This window comes from Rhinoraja longicauda, chromosome 37, assembly GCF_053455715.1.
Source record: "Rhinoraja longicauda isolate Sanriku21f chromosome 37, sRhiLon1.1, whole genome shotgun sequence".
Taxonomy (NCBI): Eukaryota; Metazoa; Chordata; class Chondrichthyes; order Rajiformes; family Arhynchobatidae; genus Rhinoraja; species Rhinoraja longicauda.
The window spans coordinates 4,589,643-4,609,659 of NC_135989.1; the positions used below are offsets into that span (position 1 = coordinate 4,589,643).

At 52.9% G+C, this 20,017-nt stretch overlaps 1 protein-coding gene across 3 annotated transcripts in view; it reads left to right on the forward strand.

Moving 5' to 3' along the window:
* Window positions 1–20,017, forward strand: part of LOC144610713 (adhesion G protein-coupled receptor E3-like) — an 85,342-nt gene that overhangs the window by 42,093 nt on the left and 23,232 nt on the right. For all 3 annotated transcript variants that reach the window (XM_078429618.1, XM_078429619.1, XM_078429620.1), the window contains 8 exons: window positions 3,804–3,944; window positions 5,609–5,749; window positions 6,694–6,843; window positions 8,891–9,031; window positions 12,396–12,463; window positions 15,162–15,284; window positions 17,022–17,199; window positions 19,512–19,631. In XM_078429618.1, the coding sequence (XP_078285744.1) occupies window positions 3,804–3,944; window positions 5,609–5,749; window positions 6,694–6,843; window positions 8,891–9,031; window positions 12,396–12,463; window positions 15,162–15,284; window positions 17,022–17,199; window positions 19,512–19,631 (1,062 nt within the window). The remainder of the gene's footprint in view (window positions 1–3,803; window positions 3,945–5,608; window positions 5,750–6,693; window positions 6,844–8,890; window positions 9,032–12,395; window positions 12,464–15,161; window positions 15,285–17,021; window positions 17,200–19,511; window positions 19,632–20,017) is intronic.

A 20,017-nucleotide genomic window follows, 5' to 3' on the forward strand; every position in this document is an offset into this window, starting at 1 on the left:
CTCCAGAGATGCTGCCCGGCCCACTGAGTTACCCGGAATTTTGTGTCTATCTTTACAAACTTCACTTTCCTGCCCATTTGTCATGTTTCTTCCCTCAGGAAGAAAGAATGAATCCGTAAATAATCCAGCTCAAAAATAACTAAGACTGTTGCCGCTGTTTCTCATTGCTGTTTGGCTCCCGTTGATCGACACAAAATGCTGGAGTAACTCAGCGGGTCAGGCAGCATCTCAGGAGAGAAGGAATGGGTGACGTTTCGGGTCGAGACCCTTCTTCAGACTGATGTCAGGGGAGGGGGTGGGACAAAGATAGGATGTAGTCGGAGACAGGAAGACTAGTGGGAGAACTGGGAAGGGGGAGGGGAAAGAGAGGGAAAGCAGGGACTATCTGAAGTTGGAGAAGTCAATGTTCATACCGCTGGGGTATAAACTACCCAAGCGAAATATGAGGTGCTGTTCCTCCAATTTGCGCTGGGCCTCACTCTGACAATGGAGGGCCCCATTGACGGTGGGCTTGAAGATGTATGGACCACAACGTGCCGTCTGTTCACTTATACAAGCGGACGCCCTGTCACTGAAGATACAGCAGGGATTTGCCATAGCCACAGTCACAGAGTGACACAGCGTGCAAACAGGCCCGCCGACCCAACTTGCCCACACCGGCCAACATGTCCCATCTACACCAGTCCCACCTGCACGGCGTTTGGCCCATAACCCTGTCCTATCCATGTAACTGTCCAAATGCTTCTTAAACGTTGCGATAGTCCCTGCCTCAACTACCTCCTCCGGCAGCTCGTTCCGTACACCCACCACCATTTGTGTGGAGAAAGTTGACCCTCAGGTTCCTATTTTTCCCCCTCACCTTAAACCCATGTCCTCTGGCTTTGTGTGGTGGCTTTAACGGGTTCAAGTGATGAGGTTACAAGAAGATTAACCCAAAGATGCTAAATGTACTCCTTGCAATCTTTAGTTTAGCTAAGATAGAGTGTGGAAACAGGCCCTTCGGCCCACCGAGTCGGCAGCCACCAGCGATCACCGTGTACACTAGTTCTATCCTGCACACTAGATAACCGCATGAGTTTTCTCTAGGTGCTCTGATTTCCTCCCACATTCCAAAGACGCATAGATTTGTAGCTTAATTGGCCTCTGTAAATTGTCCCTAGCGTGTAGGATAGAACTAATGTATGTGTGATCATTGGTCAGTGTGGACACGTAGAGTCATAGAGTGATACAGCCTGGAAACAGGCCCTTCGGCCCAACTTGCCCACACCGGCCACCATGCCCCAGCTACACGAGTACTACTTGGCTGAGCTTGGTCCATATCTAGGGTTGCCAACTTCCTCACTCCCAAATAAGGGACAAGGTGACGACACCACCCTGCGCCCCGTGTGATCTCACCCAGCCAGCGGCCACGTGCTCCCGCTCCACCAATGGCGGCTGCCCGGCCCGGGAGGAGAGTTGCTACGCAACCTCCGTTAGGCGGCGCCCGGGCCTACACTGTCCGGGCCTACAGTGTCCGGGACTACAGTGTCCGGGCCTACAATGTCCGGGCCTGCAGTGTCCGAGCCTACAGCGTCCGGGCCTACAGTGTCCGGGACTACAGCGTCCGGGCCTACAGCGTCCGGGCCTACAATGTCCGGGCCTGCAGTGTCCGAGCCTACAGCGTCTGGGTCTACAGCGTCCGGGCCTACAGCGTCTGGACCTACAGTGTCCAGGCCTACAGTGCCCCCCAGGCCTAATATGGGACAATTGAGCCCAAAATACGGGATATCCCGGCTAATATGGTAGCGCAGCGGTAGAGTTGCTGCTTTACAGCGAATGCAGCGCCGGAGACTCAGGTTCGATCCTGACTACGGGCGCTGTCTGTACGGAGTTTGTACGTTCTCCCCGTGACCTGCGTGGGTTTTCTCCGAGATCTTCGGTTTCCTCCCACACTCCAAAGACGTACAAGTATGTAGGTTAATTGACTGGGTAAATATAAAAATTGTCCCTAGTGGGTGTAGGATAGTGTTAATGTGCGGGGATCGCTGGGCGGTGTGGACTTGGTGGGCCGAAAAGGCCTGTTTCCGCGCTGTATCTGAAATATGAAAATATGAAAATAGTTGGCAACCCTCGGTAAAGGGTCGGTGGACTGAAGGGCCTGCTTTATCTCTAAACGAAACTAAACTAAAAGAAGGATGTGAAGGGTTTTGCGAAGACTGTAGATGAGGTTCAACAGAAACCAAACGCAGTCAGTCAATATGTACAAATCCAGAATCGACAAATTTACCCCCTGGGTTGGGGACATTTACCCCCTGGGTTGGTGTGACATTTACCCCCTGGGTTGGGGACATTTACCCCCTGGGTTGGGGACATTTACCCCCTGGGTTGGGGACATTTACCCCCTGGGTTGGGGACATTTACCCCCTGGGTTGGTGTGACATTTACCCCCTGGGTTGGTGTGACATTTACCCCCTGGGTTGGTGTGACATTTACCCCCTGGGTTGGTGTGACATTTACCCCCTGGGTTGGTGTGACATTTACCCCCTGGGTTGGGGACATTTACCCCCTGGGTTGGTGTGACATTTACCCCCTGGGTTGGTGTGACATTTACCCCCTGGGTTGGTGTGACATTTACCCCCTGGGTTGGTGTGACATTTACCCCCTGGGTTGGTGTGACATTTACCCCCTGGGTTGGTGTGACATTTACCCCCTGGGTTGGTGTGACATTTACCCCCTGGGTTGGTGTGACATTTACCCCCTGGGTTGGGGACATTTACCCCCTGGGTTGGTGTGACATTTACCCCCTGGGTTGGGGACATTTACCCCCTGGGTTGGTGTGACATTTACCCCCTGGGTTGGTGTGACATTTACCCCCTGGTTTGGGGACATTTACCCCCTGGGTTGGTGTGACATTTACCCCCTGGTTTGGGGACATTTACCCCCTGGGTTGGTGTGACATTTACCCCCTGGGTTGGGGACATTTACCCCCTGGGTTGGTGTGACATTTACCCCCTGGGTTGGGGACATTTACCCCCTGGGTTGGTGTGACAATCACCCCCTGGGTTGGGGACATTTACCCCCTGGGTTGGGGACATTTACCCCCTGGGTTGGTGTGACATTTACCCCCTGGGTTGGGGACATTTACCCCCTGGGTTGGTGTGACATTTACCCCCTGGTTTGGGGACATTTACCTGTAAGAGGGAACTGCAGATGCTGGCTTACCCTGAAGGTTTACGCCAACTTATTCATCCCATCTGCTTATTGCCTCCAACCTCATCTATTGCATCCGCTGCTCCAGATGTCAACTTATTTACATCGGCGAAACCAAGCGCAGGCTCGGCGATCGCTTCGCTCAACACCTGCGCTCGGTCGGCATTGACCAAACTGATCTCCCGGTGGCTGAGCACTTCAACTCCCCCTCCCACTCCCAGGCTGACCTTTCTGTCATGGGCCTCCTCCAGTGCCATAGTGAGGCCCACCGGAAATTGGAGGAACAGCACCTCATATTTCGCCTGGGCAGCTTGCAGCCCAGTGGTATGAACATTCACCTCCAACTTTAGATAGTTCCTCTGTCCCTCTCTTCCCCTCCCCCTTCCCAGTTCTCCCTCTATCTTCCTGTCTCCACCTATATCCTTCCTTTGTCCCGCCCCCCCTGACATCAGTCTGAAGAAGGGTCTCGACCCGAAACGTCACCCATTCCTTCTCTCCTGAGATGCTGCCTGACCTGCTGAGTTACTCCAGCATTTTGTGAATAAATACCTTCGATTTGTACCAGCATCTGCAGTTATTTTCTTATACAGCTTATTGCCCTTCATGTGTTGCAGATAATGACGAGTGTCTGTCTGATCCGTGTGGAGATAACGCAGTCTGCCAGAATACTGCTGGCAGTTTTAAATGCAAATGTGACAAAGGGTTTTACTCTGGAGAACACATATTCACCGACCCCACTCTGTCTGTCTGTAAAGGTGAGTGCAGCCACAATCAACGTCTGCCTGCTCTGTTGTAATATGGGGCCACCTCTCCAGCTTAGCTTAGTTCATTGTCACCTGTGCCGAGGTACAGCTAAAAGCATTCTTGTCACCCGCTAACCAGTCAGTGAAAAGACGATACATGGTTACAATCATGATTACATTTGGCAGCACGGTGGCCCAGCGGTAGAGCTGCTGCCTCACAACGCTGGAGACCCGGGTTCCATCCCGACTACGGGCACCGTCTGTACGGAGTTTGCACGTTCTCCCCGTGACCTGCGTGGGTTTTCTCCGAGATCTTCGGTTTCCTCCTACACTCCAAAGACGTACAGGTATGTAGGTTAATTGGCTGGGTAAATGTAAAAATTGTCCCTAGTGGGTGTAGGATAGTGTTAATGTACGGGGATCGCTGGGCGGCACGGACTTGGTGGGCCGAAAAGGCCTGTTTCCGGCTGTATATATATGATATGATATGATATGATATGATAATATGTACAAATCCAGAATCGACAAATTTACCCCCTGGGTTGGGGACATTTACCCCCTGGGTTGGTGTAACATTTACCCCCTGGGTTGGTGTGACATTTACCCCCTGGGTTGGTGTGACATTTACCCCCTGGGTTGGGGACATTTACCCCCTGGGTTGGGGACATTTACCCCCTGGGTTGGTGTGACATTTACCCCCTGGGTTGGTGTGACATTTACCCCCTGGGTTGTTGTGACATTTACCCCCTGGGTTGGGGACATTTACCCCCTGGGTTGGTGTGACATTTACCCCCTGGGTTGGGGACATTTACCCCCTGGGTTGGTGTGACATTTACCCCCTGGGTTGGGGACATTTACCCCCTGGGTTGGTGTGACATTTATCCCCTGGTTTGGGGACATTTACCCCCTGGGTTGGTGTGACATTTACCCCCTGGGTTGGTGTGACATTTACCCCCTGGGTTGGTGTGACATTTACCCCCTGGGTTGGGGACATTTACCCCCTGGGTTGGTGTGACATTTACCCCCTGGTTTGGGGACATTTACCTGTAAGAGGGAACTGCAGATGCTGGCTTACCTTGAAGGTTTACGCCAACTTATTCATCCCATCTGCTTATTGCCTCCAACCTCATCTATTGCATCCGCTGCTCCAGATGTCAACTTATTTACATCGGCGAAACCAAGCGCAGGCTCGGCGATCGCTTCGCTCAACACCTGCGCTCGGTCTGCATTGACCAAACTGATCTCCCGGTGGCTGAGCACTTCAACTCCCCCTCCCACTCCCAGTCTGACCTTTCTGTCATGGGCCTCCTCCAGTGCCATAGTGAGGCCCACCGGAAATTGGAGGAACAGCACCTCATATTTCGCCTGGGCAGCTTGCAGCCCAGTGGTATGAACATTCACCTCCAACTTTAGATAGTTCCTCTGTCCCTCTCTTCCCCTCCCCCTTCCCAGATCTCCCTCTATCTTCCTGTCTCCACCTATATCCTTCCTTTGTCCCGCCCCCCTGACATCAGTCTGAAGAAGGGTCTCGACCCGAAACGTCACCCATTCCTTCTCTCCTGAGATGCTGCCTGACCCGCTGAGTTACTCCAGCATTTTGTGAATAAATACCTTCGATTTGTACCAGCATCTGCAGTTATTTTCTTATACAGCTTATTGCCCTTCATGTGTTGCAGATAATAACGAGTGTCTGTCTGATCCGTGTGGAGATAACGCAGTCTGCCAGAATACTGCTGGCAGTTTTAAATGCAAATGTGACAAAGGGTTTTACTCTGGAGAACACATATTCACCGACCCCACTGTGTCTGTCTGTAAAGGTGAGTGCAGCCACAATCAACGTCTGCCTGCTCTGTTGTAATATGGGGCCACCTCTCCAGCTTAGCTTAGTTCATTGTCACCTGTGCCGAGGTACAGCTAAAAGCATTCTTGTCGCCCGCTAACCAGTCAGTGAAAAGACGATACATGGTTACAATCATGATTACATTTGGCGGCACGGTGGCCCAGCGGTAGAGCTGCTGCCTCACAACGCTGGAGACCCGGGTTCCATCCCGACTACGGGCGCCGTCTGTACGGAGTTTGCACGTTCTCCCCGTGACCTGCGTGGGTTTTCTCCGAGATCTTCGGTTTCCTCCCGCACTCCAAAGACGTGCAGGTTTGTAGGTTAATTGGCTGGGTATAAGTGTAAATTGTTCCCAGTGGGTGTAGGATGGTGTTAGTGTGCGGGGATCGCTGGTCGGCGCGGACCCGGTGGGCCGAAGGGCCTGTTTCCGCGCTGTATCTCTAAACTAAACTGAGCCATCCACTGTGTACAGATACACGATATAGGGAATTATAAGCATGAAATGCTGGAGTAACTAATCAGGACAGGCATCTTCTTTGGATAGAAGGAATGGGTGACATTCTGATCCGTTGTTCCTTGTGTGTATCTGTCACATACCTTACTGCTGTGTGGGAAGGAACTGCAGATGCTGGTTTAAACCGAAGATAGACACAGAGTGCTGGAGTAACTCAGCGGGTCAGGCAGCATTTCTGGAGAACATGGATAGGTGACGTTTCACAGAGTGCTGGAGTAACTCAGCGGGTCAGGCAGCATCTCGAGAGAAGGGATGGGTGGCCCATCTTCAGATGTCTTAACACTGCTTGGCGCCTGCCTTTGCGGCATTTGATAACCTCGGCCATCACGGCAGAGCTGCCCAACGGACGGAGCAGTCAGTGGATAGAGCTGTGGAAGGCTGATTGCTGCCTGTGTTTGCTCCTACAGACTACAATGAATGCTACAGCAGCCCCACCATCTGTGGTAGCAACGCCACCTGCTACAACACCTGGGGGAGCTTCTACTGCCTCTGCGAGATGGGCTTCGCCGGACGGTCCGGGGAGACCAACTTCACCGGCTACGGGGGGCGATGCTGGGGTGAGACCCTCAGTCACCAGGCAACAGGGTCTTATTGCCATGTTCCCCAGCCCCCCACAACAATGGACCTCACATTTGCAGCAGCACAACACCATGTGGAAACATAGTGCACTGGAAACAACATCATAAACCAGAAACACACACGCACATGTATACACACACGCACATGTATTCACACACATGTATACACACACGCACACATGTATATACACACGCACATGTATACACACACACTCACGCGCATGTATATATACACACACACATGTATACACACACACATGTATACATACACACACGCACATGTATATACACACACACATGTATACACACACACATGTATACACACACATGTATACACACACACATGTATACACACACACATGTACACACACACACGCACATGTATACACACACACTCACAAGCACATGTATATATACACACACATCATGTATACACACACACACATGTATACACACACGCACATGTATATACACACATGTATACACACACGCACATGCACATGTATATACACACATGTGTAAACCTAGGGGGGTTGATCTACAACATGCACATGGATACACACACACGCACATGTGTATACACACACACACATGTATACACACACACGCACATGTATACACACACACGCACATGTATATACACACACACATGTATACACACACACGCACATGTATATACACACACACATGTATACACACACACGCACATGTATATACACACACACACATGTATACACACACCCATGTGTATACACACACGCACATGTATATATACACACACACATGTTTACACACAAGCACATGCACATGTATATACACACACATGTGTAAACCTAGGGGATTGATCTACAACATGCACATGGATACACACACACACTCACACACATATATCCCTCTCCACTGCCTGACCTGGAGAGGGATAAATGTTTTCTTTCTCTCTCTCTCTCTCTCTCTCTCTCTCTCTCTCTCTCTCTCTCTCTCTCTCTCTCTCTCTCTCTCTCTCTCTCTCTCTCTCTCTCTCTCTCTCTCTCTCTCTCTCTCTCTCTCTCTCTCTCTCTCTCTCTCTCTCTCTCTCTCTCTCTCTCTCTCTCTCTCTCTCTCTCTCTCTCTCTCTCTCTCTCCTTCCCTCCCTCCGTCCCTCCCTCTCCTCCCTTTCCTTCCCCTTCCAAGGGTCGGCTTTGCACCTTCCACAGAGTGCAGTGTTTCAGGCTGCATTGCGGTAGTGAAACACCTTCTTCCTCTCTCTCTCTCTCTCTCTTCCTCTCTCTCTCTCTCTCTCTTCCTCTCTCTCTCTCTCTCTCTTCCTCTCTCTCTCTCTCTCTCTTCCTCTCTCTTTCTCTCTCTGTCTGTCTCTAGACGTGACACAGAGCCGTGGCTGTCTGCCTTCACCACCGAGACAGCCCACACGCCATGTTTCATCATCATTGCACGAAACGCCTGCCACAAACCCCACAACAGGCTGCAAACAATGACACAGACACCATGCACCCATGCAAACGTCAACAGGCCTGGTGTCAGCTGGACTCTGTTTAAACAAAAAAGACACAAAGTGCTGGAGCACAAGACATCAGTGAGGCCACATTTATAGCATCGGAAGGAACTGCAGATGCTGGTTTACACCGAAGAAAGACACAAAATGCTGGAGTAACTCAGCGGGTCAGGCAGCATCTCTGGAGAGAAGGAACGGGTGACGTTTCAGGTCGAGACCCTTCTCCAGCACGAGAGACTGAGAGCATTTTGTGTCTTCCTTCGGTGTAAACCAGCATCTGCAGTTCCGTCCGACACTATCAATGTGGCCTCACTGATGTCTTGAACTCCAGTTCCTTCCTACAAATACATTTTAGGTTCAGGTTTATAATTGTCGCCCGTGACTATCAGACAGAAGAAGGGTCTCGACCCACAATGCCGGAGTAACTCAGCGGGTCAGGCAGCATCTCTGGAGAGAAGGGATGGGTGATGTTTCGGGTGGAGACCCTTCTTCAGAATATTGAATATTGAAAGTATTGGTTTGGACTCTGTGTTGCAGATGTTGACGAGTGTCTATTGAAGCCGTGCGATCCCAACGCCAGCTGTAATAACACGGTGGGCAGTTATTCCTGTGCCTGCAATCTGGGATTCATTTCATCACCGGGGGGCAGCAGACAGAACCCTGGTGGTGTCTGTGTCAGTAAGTAGCGTGATACACAGTCTCCACACCCCCTACTCACACAACACAAGCCTGAAAGGGTGCAGAGACCATTACCTTGAGTTTTGTGTAAGAAGGAACTGCAGATGCTGGTTTACACCAAAGACAGACGCAAAGTGCTGGAGTAACTCAGCGGGTCAGGCAGCATCTCTGGGGAGAAGGAATGGGTGACGTTTCTGGGTCGAGACCCTTCTTTAGTTTTGTTTAGTTTAGTGATACAGGGCAGTTTAGTTTAGTTTAGTTTAGTTTAGTTTAAAGATACAGCGCAGAAACAGGCCCTTCGGCCCACAGAGTCCACTCCGCCCAGCGATCCCCGCACACTAACACAATCCTACACACACTAGGGACAATTTCGATTTTACCGAAGACAATTAAACTACCAACCAGTATGTCTTTAGAGTGTGGGAGGAAACCGGGGAGAACGTACAAACTCCGTACAGACAGCACCCCTAGTTAGGATGGAACCCGGGTCTCCGGCGCTGTGAGGCAGCAACTCTACCGCTGCGCCACCGTGCCGTCCATCGCTCACCCGTTCACAATAGTTCCCTGTGATCCCACTTCTGCATCAACCAGGGGGCAATTTACAGAGGGCCAATTAACCTAAAAACCCGCACGTCTTTGGGATGTGGGAGGAAACCGGAGCACCCGGAGAAAACCCACGGGGTCACACGGAGAACGTACAAACTCCACACACACACACACACACACACACACACACACACACAGACAACAGCAGAGTTCAGGATGGAACGTGGGTCTCTGAGGCAGCAGCTTTACCCGCTGCAAGAATGTGCTGTCCCAACGCGTTCTCAAACGTTGTGACCCACTCTTAGGGTTGCCAACTGTTCCGTATTAGCCGGGACCACCCGTATATTGGGCTAAATTGGTTTGTCCCGTACGGGACCGCCCTTGTCCCGGATAGGCCCGGAGGGGCGCTGTAGGGCCCGACACTGTAGGCCTGGACACTGTAGGCCCGCGGGCCGCTGTAGGCCCGGACAGTGTAGGCCCGGACACTGTAGGCCCGGGGGCCGCTGTAGGCCCGGACAGTGTAGGCCCGGATGCTGTAGGCCCGGACACTGTAGGCCCGGACACTGTAGGCCCAGAGGGGCGCTGTAGGCCCCGACACTGTAGGCCCCGACACTGTAGGCCCGGACACTGTAGGCCTGGACAGTGTAGGCCTGGATAGTGTAGGCCCGGACACTGTAGGCCCGGACACCGTAGGCTAGCGGAGTGTGTTCGGGGAGCGGGGCCGAGTGTGTTCGCCTAACGGAGGGTGCGTAGTAACCCGCCTCCTGGCCTGGGCGGCCGCCATTGGTACAATGGGAACACGTGGCCGCTGGCTGGGTGACGTCACCTTTTGTCCCTTATTTGGGAGTGAGAAAGTTGGCAACCCTATCCACTCTTATCAGGAGGTATTGGGACAGGTGACTGGCGGAGAGCTGGGTTGTAAAAGGACAATTATTCTCCTGTTATGTAATGTCGCATTCACAGGGAACAGGAGTACCACAGTCCCTGTGGGGCCGGAAGCCTTCTAGTTGGCTGCTTGCTCTCTGGCACTCTCTGTAGTGGATTCCATTGCATTCACTGAATGAAACTTGATCAGGAGACTACAGACGCTGGCTGTGTGCCTTGCCCTTTATCACTTCCTCAGTGTTAGGGCCGGCACGGTGGCGCAGCGATAGTTGCTGCCTCACAGCGCCGGAGACCCGAGTTCGATCCCGACTACGGGCGCCGTCTGTACGGAGTTTGTACGTTCTCCCCGTGACCCGGGTGGGTTTTCTCCGAGATCTTCGGTTTCCTCCCACACTTCAAAGACGTGCAGGTGTGTAGGTTAATTGGCTTGGTATAAATTGTAAATTGTCCCTAGTGCGTGTAGGATAGTGTTAGTGTGCGGGGATCGCTGGTCGGTGTTGACTCGTTGGGCCGAAGGGCCTGTTTCCGTGCCGTATCGCTAAACTAAACTACACTAAAAATTCCTGCCTCAATGTTTGCCCAAATTAGAACCCTATTGGACAGTTACAGGGATAAATAAAGGTTTAGGTGTCTTGGTCGAAATGTGGGCAGGTGGGATGAGTGCAGATGGGGCATTTTGGTCAGTTTTTAGTTTTAGTCTAGAGATACAGTGCGGAAACAGGCCCTTCGGCCCACCGGGTCCGCGCCGACCAGCGATCCCCGCACACTAACACTATCCTACACACACTAGGGACAATTTTTACATTTACCAAGCCAATGAACCCACAAACCTGCACGTCTTTGGAGTGTGGGAGGAAACCGAAGATCTCAGAGAAAAATCCACGCAGGTCACGGGGAGAACGTACAAACTCCTTACAGACGGCGCCCGTAGTCGGGATGGAACCCGGGTCTCCGGCGCTGCATTCGCTGTAAGGCGGCAACTCTACCGCTGCGCCACCGTGACCGCCCTTGACAAGCATTGACAAGTTGGGCTGAAGTGTCAGTTTGCATGCTGTATGACTGACTCTATAGCTCTATCAATACGTTATGGTTCAGTTGAGTTTATTGTCACGTGTACCGCTTTTTGTGTAAAGCTTTTTGTTGCCTGCTAAGCAGTCAGCGGAAAGACAACACATGATTGCAATCGAGCCGTTCACAGTATACAGATACAGGATAAAGGGAATAACGTTTAGTGCAAGGTAAAGCCAGCAAAGTCCAATCAAAGATAGTCTGAGGATCTCCAATGAGGTAGATAGTAGTTCAGCACTGCTCTCTGGTTGTGGTGGGATGGTTCAGTTGCCTGATAACAGCTGGGAAGAAACAGTCCCTGAATCTGGAGGTGTGTGTTTCCACACTTCTGTACCTCTTGCCCGATGAGAGAGGGGAGAAGGTTATTACATTATCATATCATATCATATATATACAGCCGGAAACAGGCCTTTTCGGCCCTCCAAGTCCGTGCCGCCCAGTGATCCCCGTACATTAACACTATCCTACACCCACTAGGGACAATTTTTACATTTACCCAGCCAATTAACCTACATACCTGTACGTCTTTGGAGTGTGGGAGGAAACCGAAGATCTCGGAGAAAACCCACGCAGGTCACGGGGAGAACGTACAAACTCCTTACAGTGCAGCACCCGTAGTCAGGATCGAACCTGAGTCTCCGGCGCTGCATTCGCTGTAAAGCAGCAACTCTACCGCTGCGCTACCGTGCCGCCATTACCATTGTTACACTCATCTCTCCTTCCCAGTTCTACATTACCATGACTAGGGTACGTAATTTTGTTACGAATTTGCTGATAGCTTCTCGATTTATTTTTGGATTGGTGAGAGTTTACTGAAGAAAGATGTGACCGTTCTGTGTGGATTCATCTCTTCGTTTCTCCCCAGAATTTGACTGCCCAAGCCCTGTTTATAACAGATGCCCAGCAGTACCCAAGGAGGTGGGATCAGTACAGGTAAGACTTCCCTCCTCAACACCTTTCTTTACTTTGACTTATTTGCTACTGTAGATGCTATCTGATGATTTTACAAAATCATGAGAGGAATAGATCGGGTAGGTACACAGAGTCTTGCCCAGAGTAGGGGAATCGAGGACCAGAGGACATAGGTTCAAGGTGAAGGGGAAAAGATTTAATAGGAATCTGAGGGGTAACTTTTTCACACAGAGGGTGGTGGGTGTACGGAACAAGCTGCCAGAGGAGGTAGTTGAGGCTGGGACTATCCCATCGTTTAAGAAACAGTTGGACAGGTACATGGATAGGACAGGTTTGGAGGGATATGGGCCAAGCGCGGGCAGGTGGGGCTAGTGCTGGAGTAACTCAGCGGGTCAGGCAGCATCTTTGGAAAGAAGGAATGGGTGACGTTTTGGATCAAGACTCTTCTTCAGACTGAGAGCCAGGGGAGAGGGATGGAAGAGAGAAAGAAGAAAAAAAACGACCCGAAACATCACCTATTCATTTTCCCCACAGATGCTGCTTGTCCCGTTGAGTTGCTCCAGCACTCTGTGTCTAGACGTGGTGTAAACCAGCATCTGCAGTTCCTTCCCACACATAGTGTAATGTAAAGTCCATTAAAGACAATTCGCAGATCTCCAAATGAGGTAGATGGAAGGTCAGGACTAGGGTTGCCAACTGTCCCGTATTAGCCGGGACAACCTGTATTTTGGGCAAAATTGGTTTGTCCCGTACGGGACTGCCCTTGTCCCGTATTAGGCCCGGGGGGCACTGTAGGACCGGACGCTGTAATCCCAGACGCTGTAGGCCTGGACAGTGTAGGCCTGGACGCTGTAGGCCCGGACGGTGTAGACCCGGTCACTGTAGGCCCGGACGGTGTAGGCCCGGACACTGTAGGCCCGGACGGTGTAGGCCCGGACGGTGTAGGCCCGGGGGCCGCTATAGGTCTGGAGGCCCGCACGCCACCTAATGGAGGTTGCGTAGCAACCCGCCTCCCGGCCCGGGCAGCCGCCATTGGTGGAGCGGGAGCACGTGGCCGCTGGCTGGGTGAGGTCACGTGGGGCGCGGGGCGGTGATGTCACCTTGTCCCTTATTTTGGAGTGAGATAGTTGGCAACCCCTAGTCAGGACCGCACTCTAGCTGGTGAGAGGACCGTTCAGTTTAGTTGCCTGATCAAAATATATTAAGGGAACTTTAGCAGGTGCATATGTTTAGTGGAAAGGTGGGTTCCAAAATGAATGTGCGTGTGGTTTGTTTCATGAATTCGGAATCTGCCTCAAGACTTGGCATGAAAGCTGGTGTGAGTCATGTACCATCCAGCTGCTCTGGAAGCAAGTCCAGATGTTCATCTGACTGTATGTTTTCGAACATACAACAGTACAGCACAGGAACAGGCCCTTCGGCCCACAATGTCTGTGCCTAGCCGTATGCAGAAGGCAATTAACCGACAAACCTGCACGTCTTTGGAGTGTGGGCGGAAACCGGAGCACCCGGAGAAAACCCACGCAGGTCACGGGGAGAACGTACAAACTCCGTACAGGCAGCGCCCGTAGTCGGGATGGAACCCGGGTCTCTGGCGCTGTGAGGCAGCAACTCTACCGCTGCGCCACCGTGCCACACTGGTGTGCAGTGTAAGGAATGGATGAGAAAGTGGGATAACATTGAGCCAGGATAAACGGGAGATCAATGGTCGGCGTGGAATCGGTGGGCCGAAGGGCCTGTTCACATACCGTACCTCTAAACTGAACTATGCTAAGCATAGGACTAGTGTGAAGATAGACGCAAAAAGCTGGAGTAACTCAGCAGGTCAGGCAGCATCTCTGGAGAGAAGGAATGGGTGACGTTTCAGGTCGAGACCCTTCTTCAGACTGAGAGTTGGGGGAATGGGAAACGAGAGATATCGACGGGGATGTGGAGATTTCTGGGAACTACACTAAACATAGTGTGTATGGGTGGTCGATGGTTGGCGTGGACTCAGTGGGCCGAACAGCCTATTACCATGGTGTATCTCTAAACTGAACTATACTAAACATACACTGATGAGCCAAAACATGATGCCATCATGGGCACTCTGATACGCAGGGATATGCCCCATACGCAGCAGGGTGCGATGCACTGTGTATTGTGACACATTCCTCCCGTGACCACCATTAACATTTTCTGTGACTTGTGCCACAGTCGACCTTCTGTCGGTTCGGACCAGACGGGATAGCCTTCGTTGCCCTCGCGCATCGATGAGCCTTGGGCGCCCAACACCCTGTCTGTCGCCGGTTTGTGGTTTGTCCCTCCTCGGACCACTGTCGGTCGGTACTCACCAATGCTGACCGGGAGCACCCCACAAGCCTTGCTGTTTCAGAGATGCTCTGACCCAGTCGTCTGGCCATAACAATTTGGCCCTTGTCAAAGTCGCTCAGGTCTTTACTCCTGCCCATTTCTCCTGCATCCAACACATCAACTTCAAGAACTGACTGTTCACTTGCTGCCTAGTATATCCCACCCCTTGACAGGTGCCATTGTAACAAGATCATCAATGTTATTCACTTCGCCTGTCAGTGGTCATAATGTTTTGGCTCATTGGTCTAGAACTAGTGTGTACAGGTGGCATGGACTCGATGGGCTGAAGGGCCTGTTTCCACGCTGTATCTCTGAGCTACACTGAACCTTTAGGCCACTGCTGATGTGATGCATCTTTTCCCTGCAGATGGTTGGGTCTGGTGTGGTGACTGATGATGTGTTCTGCTCCATCATGGGCTCTCTGCAGCAACACAGCGTGTGTGACAGGTTACAGAGTGAGGAGCACTTTGACCCCGAGCAACACTTCCAGGTGAGCAGAGCCTTGAACGAATATCGCAGACGGATTCTCATCCCCTGCATCCTGCTAGGTTCAGCTCAGGCCCTGACACAGCATGTCAGTACTAGTCAGCGGAAAGATTGCACCTGATTACAATCGAGCTGTCCGCAGTGCACAGATACCGTTTGGTGCTGTACTGCTAATAGGGGTTGCCAACTTTCTCACTCCCAAATACGGGACAAGGTGACGTCACCGCCCCGCGCCCCACGTGACCTCACCCAGCCAGCGGCCACGTGCTCCCGCTCCACCAATGGTGGCCGCCCGGGCTGGGAGGCGGGTTGCTATGCAACCTCCGTTAGGCGGCGCTCGGGCCTCTGGACCTACACTGTCCAGACCTACAGCGGCCCCCGGGGCCTACAGTTTCCGAGACTACAGTGTCCGGGCCTATAGTGTCTGGGCCTACGGAGGCCTCCGGGCCTACAGAGGCCTCCGGGCCTACAGTGTCCGGGCCTACAGAGGCCTCCGGGCCTACAGTTTCCGGGCCTACAGTGTCCGGGCCTACTGTGCCTGGGCCTACAGTGTGCGGGCATAGAGCGGCCCCCGGGCCTAATACGGGACAGGACAAACCAATTTCGCCCAATATGCAGGATGTCCCAGCTAATAAGGGACAGTTGGCAACCCTAATTGCAAACATTCCCATGCCGTACTGTCCCATGTTCTAATGTTTGCTGTTCAGCATAGACAATGTGGGCCGAAGGGCCTGTTCCTGTGCTGTAACGTTCTATGTTCTAATGTTGCTGTTCGACATGGATATTGTGGGCCGAAGAGCCCTTTCCCGTCCTGTGTTGTTTTACGTTACCATGTTGGATGTTCGGCATGCACATTGTGGGCCGAAGGGCCTGTTCCCGTACTGTACTGTTGTAATATCAGTTGTTCAGCACAGATATTGTGGGCCGAAGGGCCATTTTTGTGCTGTTCTGTTCTATGTTCCAATGCTTGATGTTCGGCACAGACATTGTGGGCCGAAGGGCCTATCCCGTACTGTACTGTTTTACGTTGTAATGTTTGCTGTTCAGTATGGACATTGTGGGCCGAAGGGCCTGTTACTATGCTGTTCCACGTTCTAATGTTCACTGTGTGGGAAAGAACTGCAGATGCTGGTTTAAAACGAAGGTAGGCACAAAATGCTGGAGTAACTCAGCGGGTCAGGCAGCATCTCGGTAGAGAAGGAATGGGTGACGTTTCGGGTTGAGACCCTTCTTCAGACTGAAGAAGGGTCTCGACCCGAAACGTCACCCATTCCTTCTCTCCCTAGATGCTGCCTGACCCACTGAGTTACTCCAGCATTTTGTGTCTACCTTCTAATGTTCACTGTTCAGTACAGACATTGTGGGCTGAAGGGCCTGTTCCTGTGCTGTGTTCTAACAAGTAGTGTCTGTGCACAGTGGCGCAGTGGTAGAGTCGCTGCCTTACAGCGAATGCAGCGCCGGAGACCCGGGTTCCATCCCGACTACGGGCGCCATCTGTACGGAGTTTGTACGTTCTCCCCGTGACCTGCGTGGGTTTTCTCCGAGATCTTCGGTTTCCTCCCACACTCCAAAGACGTGCAGGTTTGTAGGTTAATCGGCTTGGTAAATGTAAAAAATTGTCCCTAGTGGGTGTAGGATGGTGTTAGTGTGCGGGGATCGCTGGTCGGCGTGGACTCGGTGGGCCGAAGGGCCTGTTTCCGCGCTGTATCTCTAAACTGAACTGAGCTTCTTGCTCCTGCAGAGTATCTCATCGTTCACGGCTCGGCTGATGGGGAACGGTTCCCTGCTGGGCAACATGGACCGGGGGAAGCAGCAGGAGGCCCTGGCATGGTCTCTGCAGACGGTGGAGAGCTCGGTGATGGCCATGGTCTTCACGCTGGCCGACGAGGAGAAGAGGAACATGTCCTTTGGCAACATCGGTAACGAATGCTCAGGAGAACGGGCTCTGGGTAACAAGCTCGCCAGGAAGGCCGGCTCTGTCCTGGAGTTGGGTTCACGGGAGGTGGGCTTGGAGGGGAGGATGCTCTTCAAACTGCGGATGGTCCTGGACAATACAGCTCACCCCCTCCACGACACACTGGCCAACCTGAGGAGCACCTTCAGCAACAGCCTGGTCCCACCAAGATGCAGCACAGAATGCCACAGGAGATACAGCTCTCAGCTTATTATCTCAATGGTGTCAGATTAGGTAAAGGGGAAGTGCAACGGGACCTGGGTGTCCTTGTACACCAGTCACTGAAAGTAAGCGTGCAGGTACAGCAGGCAGTGAAGAAAGCTAATGGCATGTTGGCCTTCATAACGAGAGGGTTTGAGTATAGGAATATAGGGTTCCTTCCGCAGTTGTATGAGACCACATCTGGAGCACTGTGTGCAATTTTGGTCTCCTAATTTGAGGAAGGACGTCCTTGCTATTGAGGCAATGCAGTGTAGGTTCACAAGGTTAATCCCCGGGATGGTGGGACTGTCATATGAGGAAATATTGGAAAAACTGGGCTTGTCTTCACTGGAGTTTAGAAGGATGAGAGGGGATCTCATAGAGACGCAGTCTAAGTATAAAGAGGAGGCCATTTAAAACTGAGGTGAGAAAAACTTTTTCACCCAGAGAGTTGTGAATTTGTGGAATTCTCTGCCACAGAGGGCAGTGGAGGCCAATTCACTGGATGGATTTAAAAGAGAGTTAGATAGAGCTCTAGGGACTAGTGGAATCAAGGGATATGGGGAGAAGGCAGGCACGGGTTACTGATTGTGGATGATCACCCATGATCACAATGAATGGTGGTGCTGGCTCGAAGGGCCTCCCCTTTATTCTAAGACTGTGGCCCCTGGTTCTGGACTCCCCCAACATTGGGAACATTTTTCCTGCATCTAGCTTGTCCAGTCCTTATATAATTTTATAACAGCATCCCATTTGATCTGTCATTTTCACACCTTGCCCTTCCATATCTCTGTGTCACCCTCTCCCCTGACTCTCAGTCTGAAGAAGGGTCTCGACCCGAAACGTCACCCATTCCTTCTCTCCACAGATGCTGCCTGACCCACTGAGTTACTCCAGCTTTTTATTTATATATATATTAGACAGTTGGACAGACAATAGACCGCAGACAATTGTACATGGACGGTCCATGGATAGGAATGGTTTGGAGAGATAAGGGCCAAATGTGGGTAAATGGGACTGAAAATCAAAACAAAAACCTGCAGATGCCAGAAATCAGAACTAAACACAGAACATACTAGAAACGCTCAGGAGGTCAGGCAGTAACTGTGGAGAGGTCAACAAATCTGTGGAGAGGTGGCCCAGCGGTAGAGTTACTGCCTCACAGCTCCAGAGACCCGGGTTCCATCCCGACTACGGGTGCTGTCTGCACGGAGTTTGTACGCTCTCCCCGTGACCTGCGTGGGTTTTCTCCGGGTGCTCCAGTTCCCTCCCACACTCCAAAGACGTGCAGGTTTGTAGGTTAATTGGTATCGGTAAAATTGTAAATTATCCCTAATGTGCATAGGATAGTGTTAGTGTGCGGGGATCGCTGGTCGGCACGGACCCGGTGGGCCGAAGGGCCTGTTTCCACGCTGTATCTCTAAACTAAACTACACGATAACTAACCTAAACAAAACAAAACTAATCTAACCTAGCCTAAGCGTCCTCCACTGCCGCCCGCTCTGTGCCCCTCACCCCGCGATCCCATCGCCCCCACCCCCACCCTCACCCCTCACCCCCACCCCCCACCCTCACCCCCACCCCCACCCCCACCCTCACCCTCACCCCCACCCCTCAACCCCACCCCCACCCTCACCCTCACCCCCACCCCCACCCTCACCCCGCGATCCCATCGCCCCCACCCCCACCCTCACCCCTCACCCCCACCCCCACCCCCACCCTCACCCCTCACCCCCACCCCCACCCTCACCCCCACCCCTCACCCCCACCCCCACCCTCACCCCCACCCCCACCCCCACCCCCACCCTCACCCTCACCCCTCACCCCCACCCCCACCCTCACCCTCACCCCCACCCCCACCCTCACCCCCACCCTCACCCCCACCCCCACCCTCACCCTCACCCTCACCCTCACCCTCACCCCTCACCCCCACCCCCACCCCCACCCTCACCCCCACCCTCATCCCCCACCCCCACCCCTCACCCTCACCCTCACCCTCACCCCCCACCCCTCACCCTCACCCCTCACCCCCACCCTCACCCTCACCCTCACCGTCCCCTTTCTCTGCTCCACCAGTGGTCGACATGGAGGTTCTCCGGGATGGCAATGTTTCGGCGACGGACACCGCCACGCTGTCGGCCAATGGCAACCGGCTGGAGGTCCCCTGGCGGGCGGTGACCAAGGGAGCAGACCCCGGTAGGAACCCCGCTACCAACACTGGGTCATGGGCATAGGGGCAGGCAGGAGACACGTCAGGCAAACTCGGTCTCTCTCTCCCTCCCTTCCTCCCTCCCTCCCTCTCCCCATCCCTTCCTCCCTCCCTCCCTCCCTCCCTCCCTCCCTCCCTCCCTCCCTGAGGTTTCCCCTGGTCTGGGGGTTTCCCACCCTGGGGTGGGGACTCGGGCTGAGTGTGGGGGCTATGTATGTAGGTGCTGATGGGTAGGGTGGGTGCTGTGTCCGTGGGTGGCATGTGTGCTGACCATGGGTGCTGTGGGTACCTTGGGTGCAGTGCCCATGGATGCTGTGCCCATGGGAGGTGTGGGTGCAATGGGTGCAGTGCCCGTGGGTGGTGTGGGTGCAGT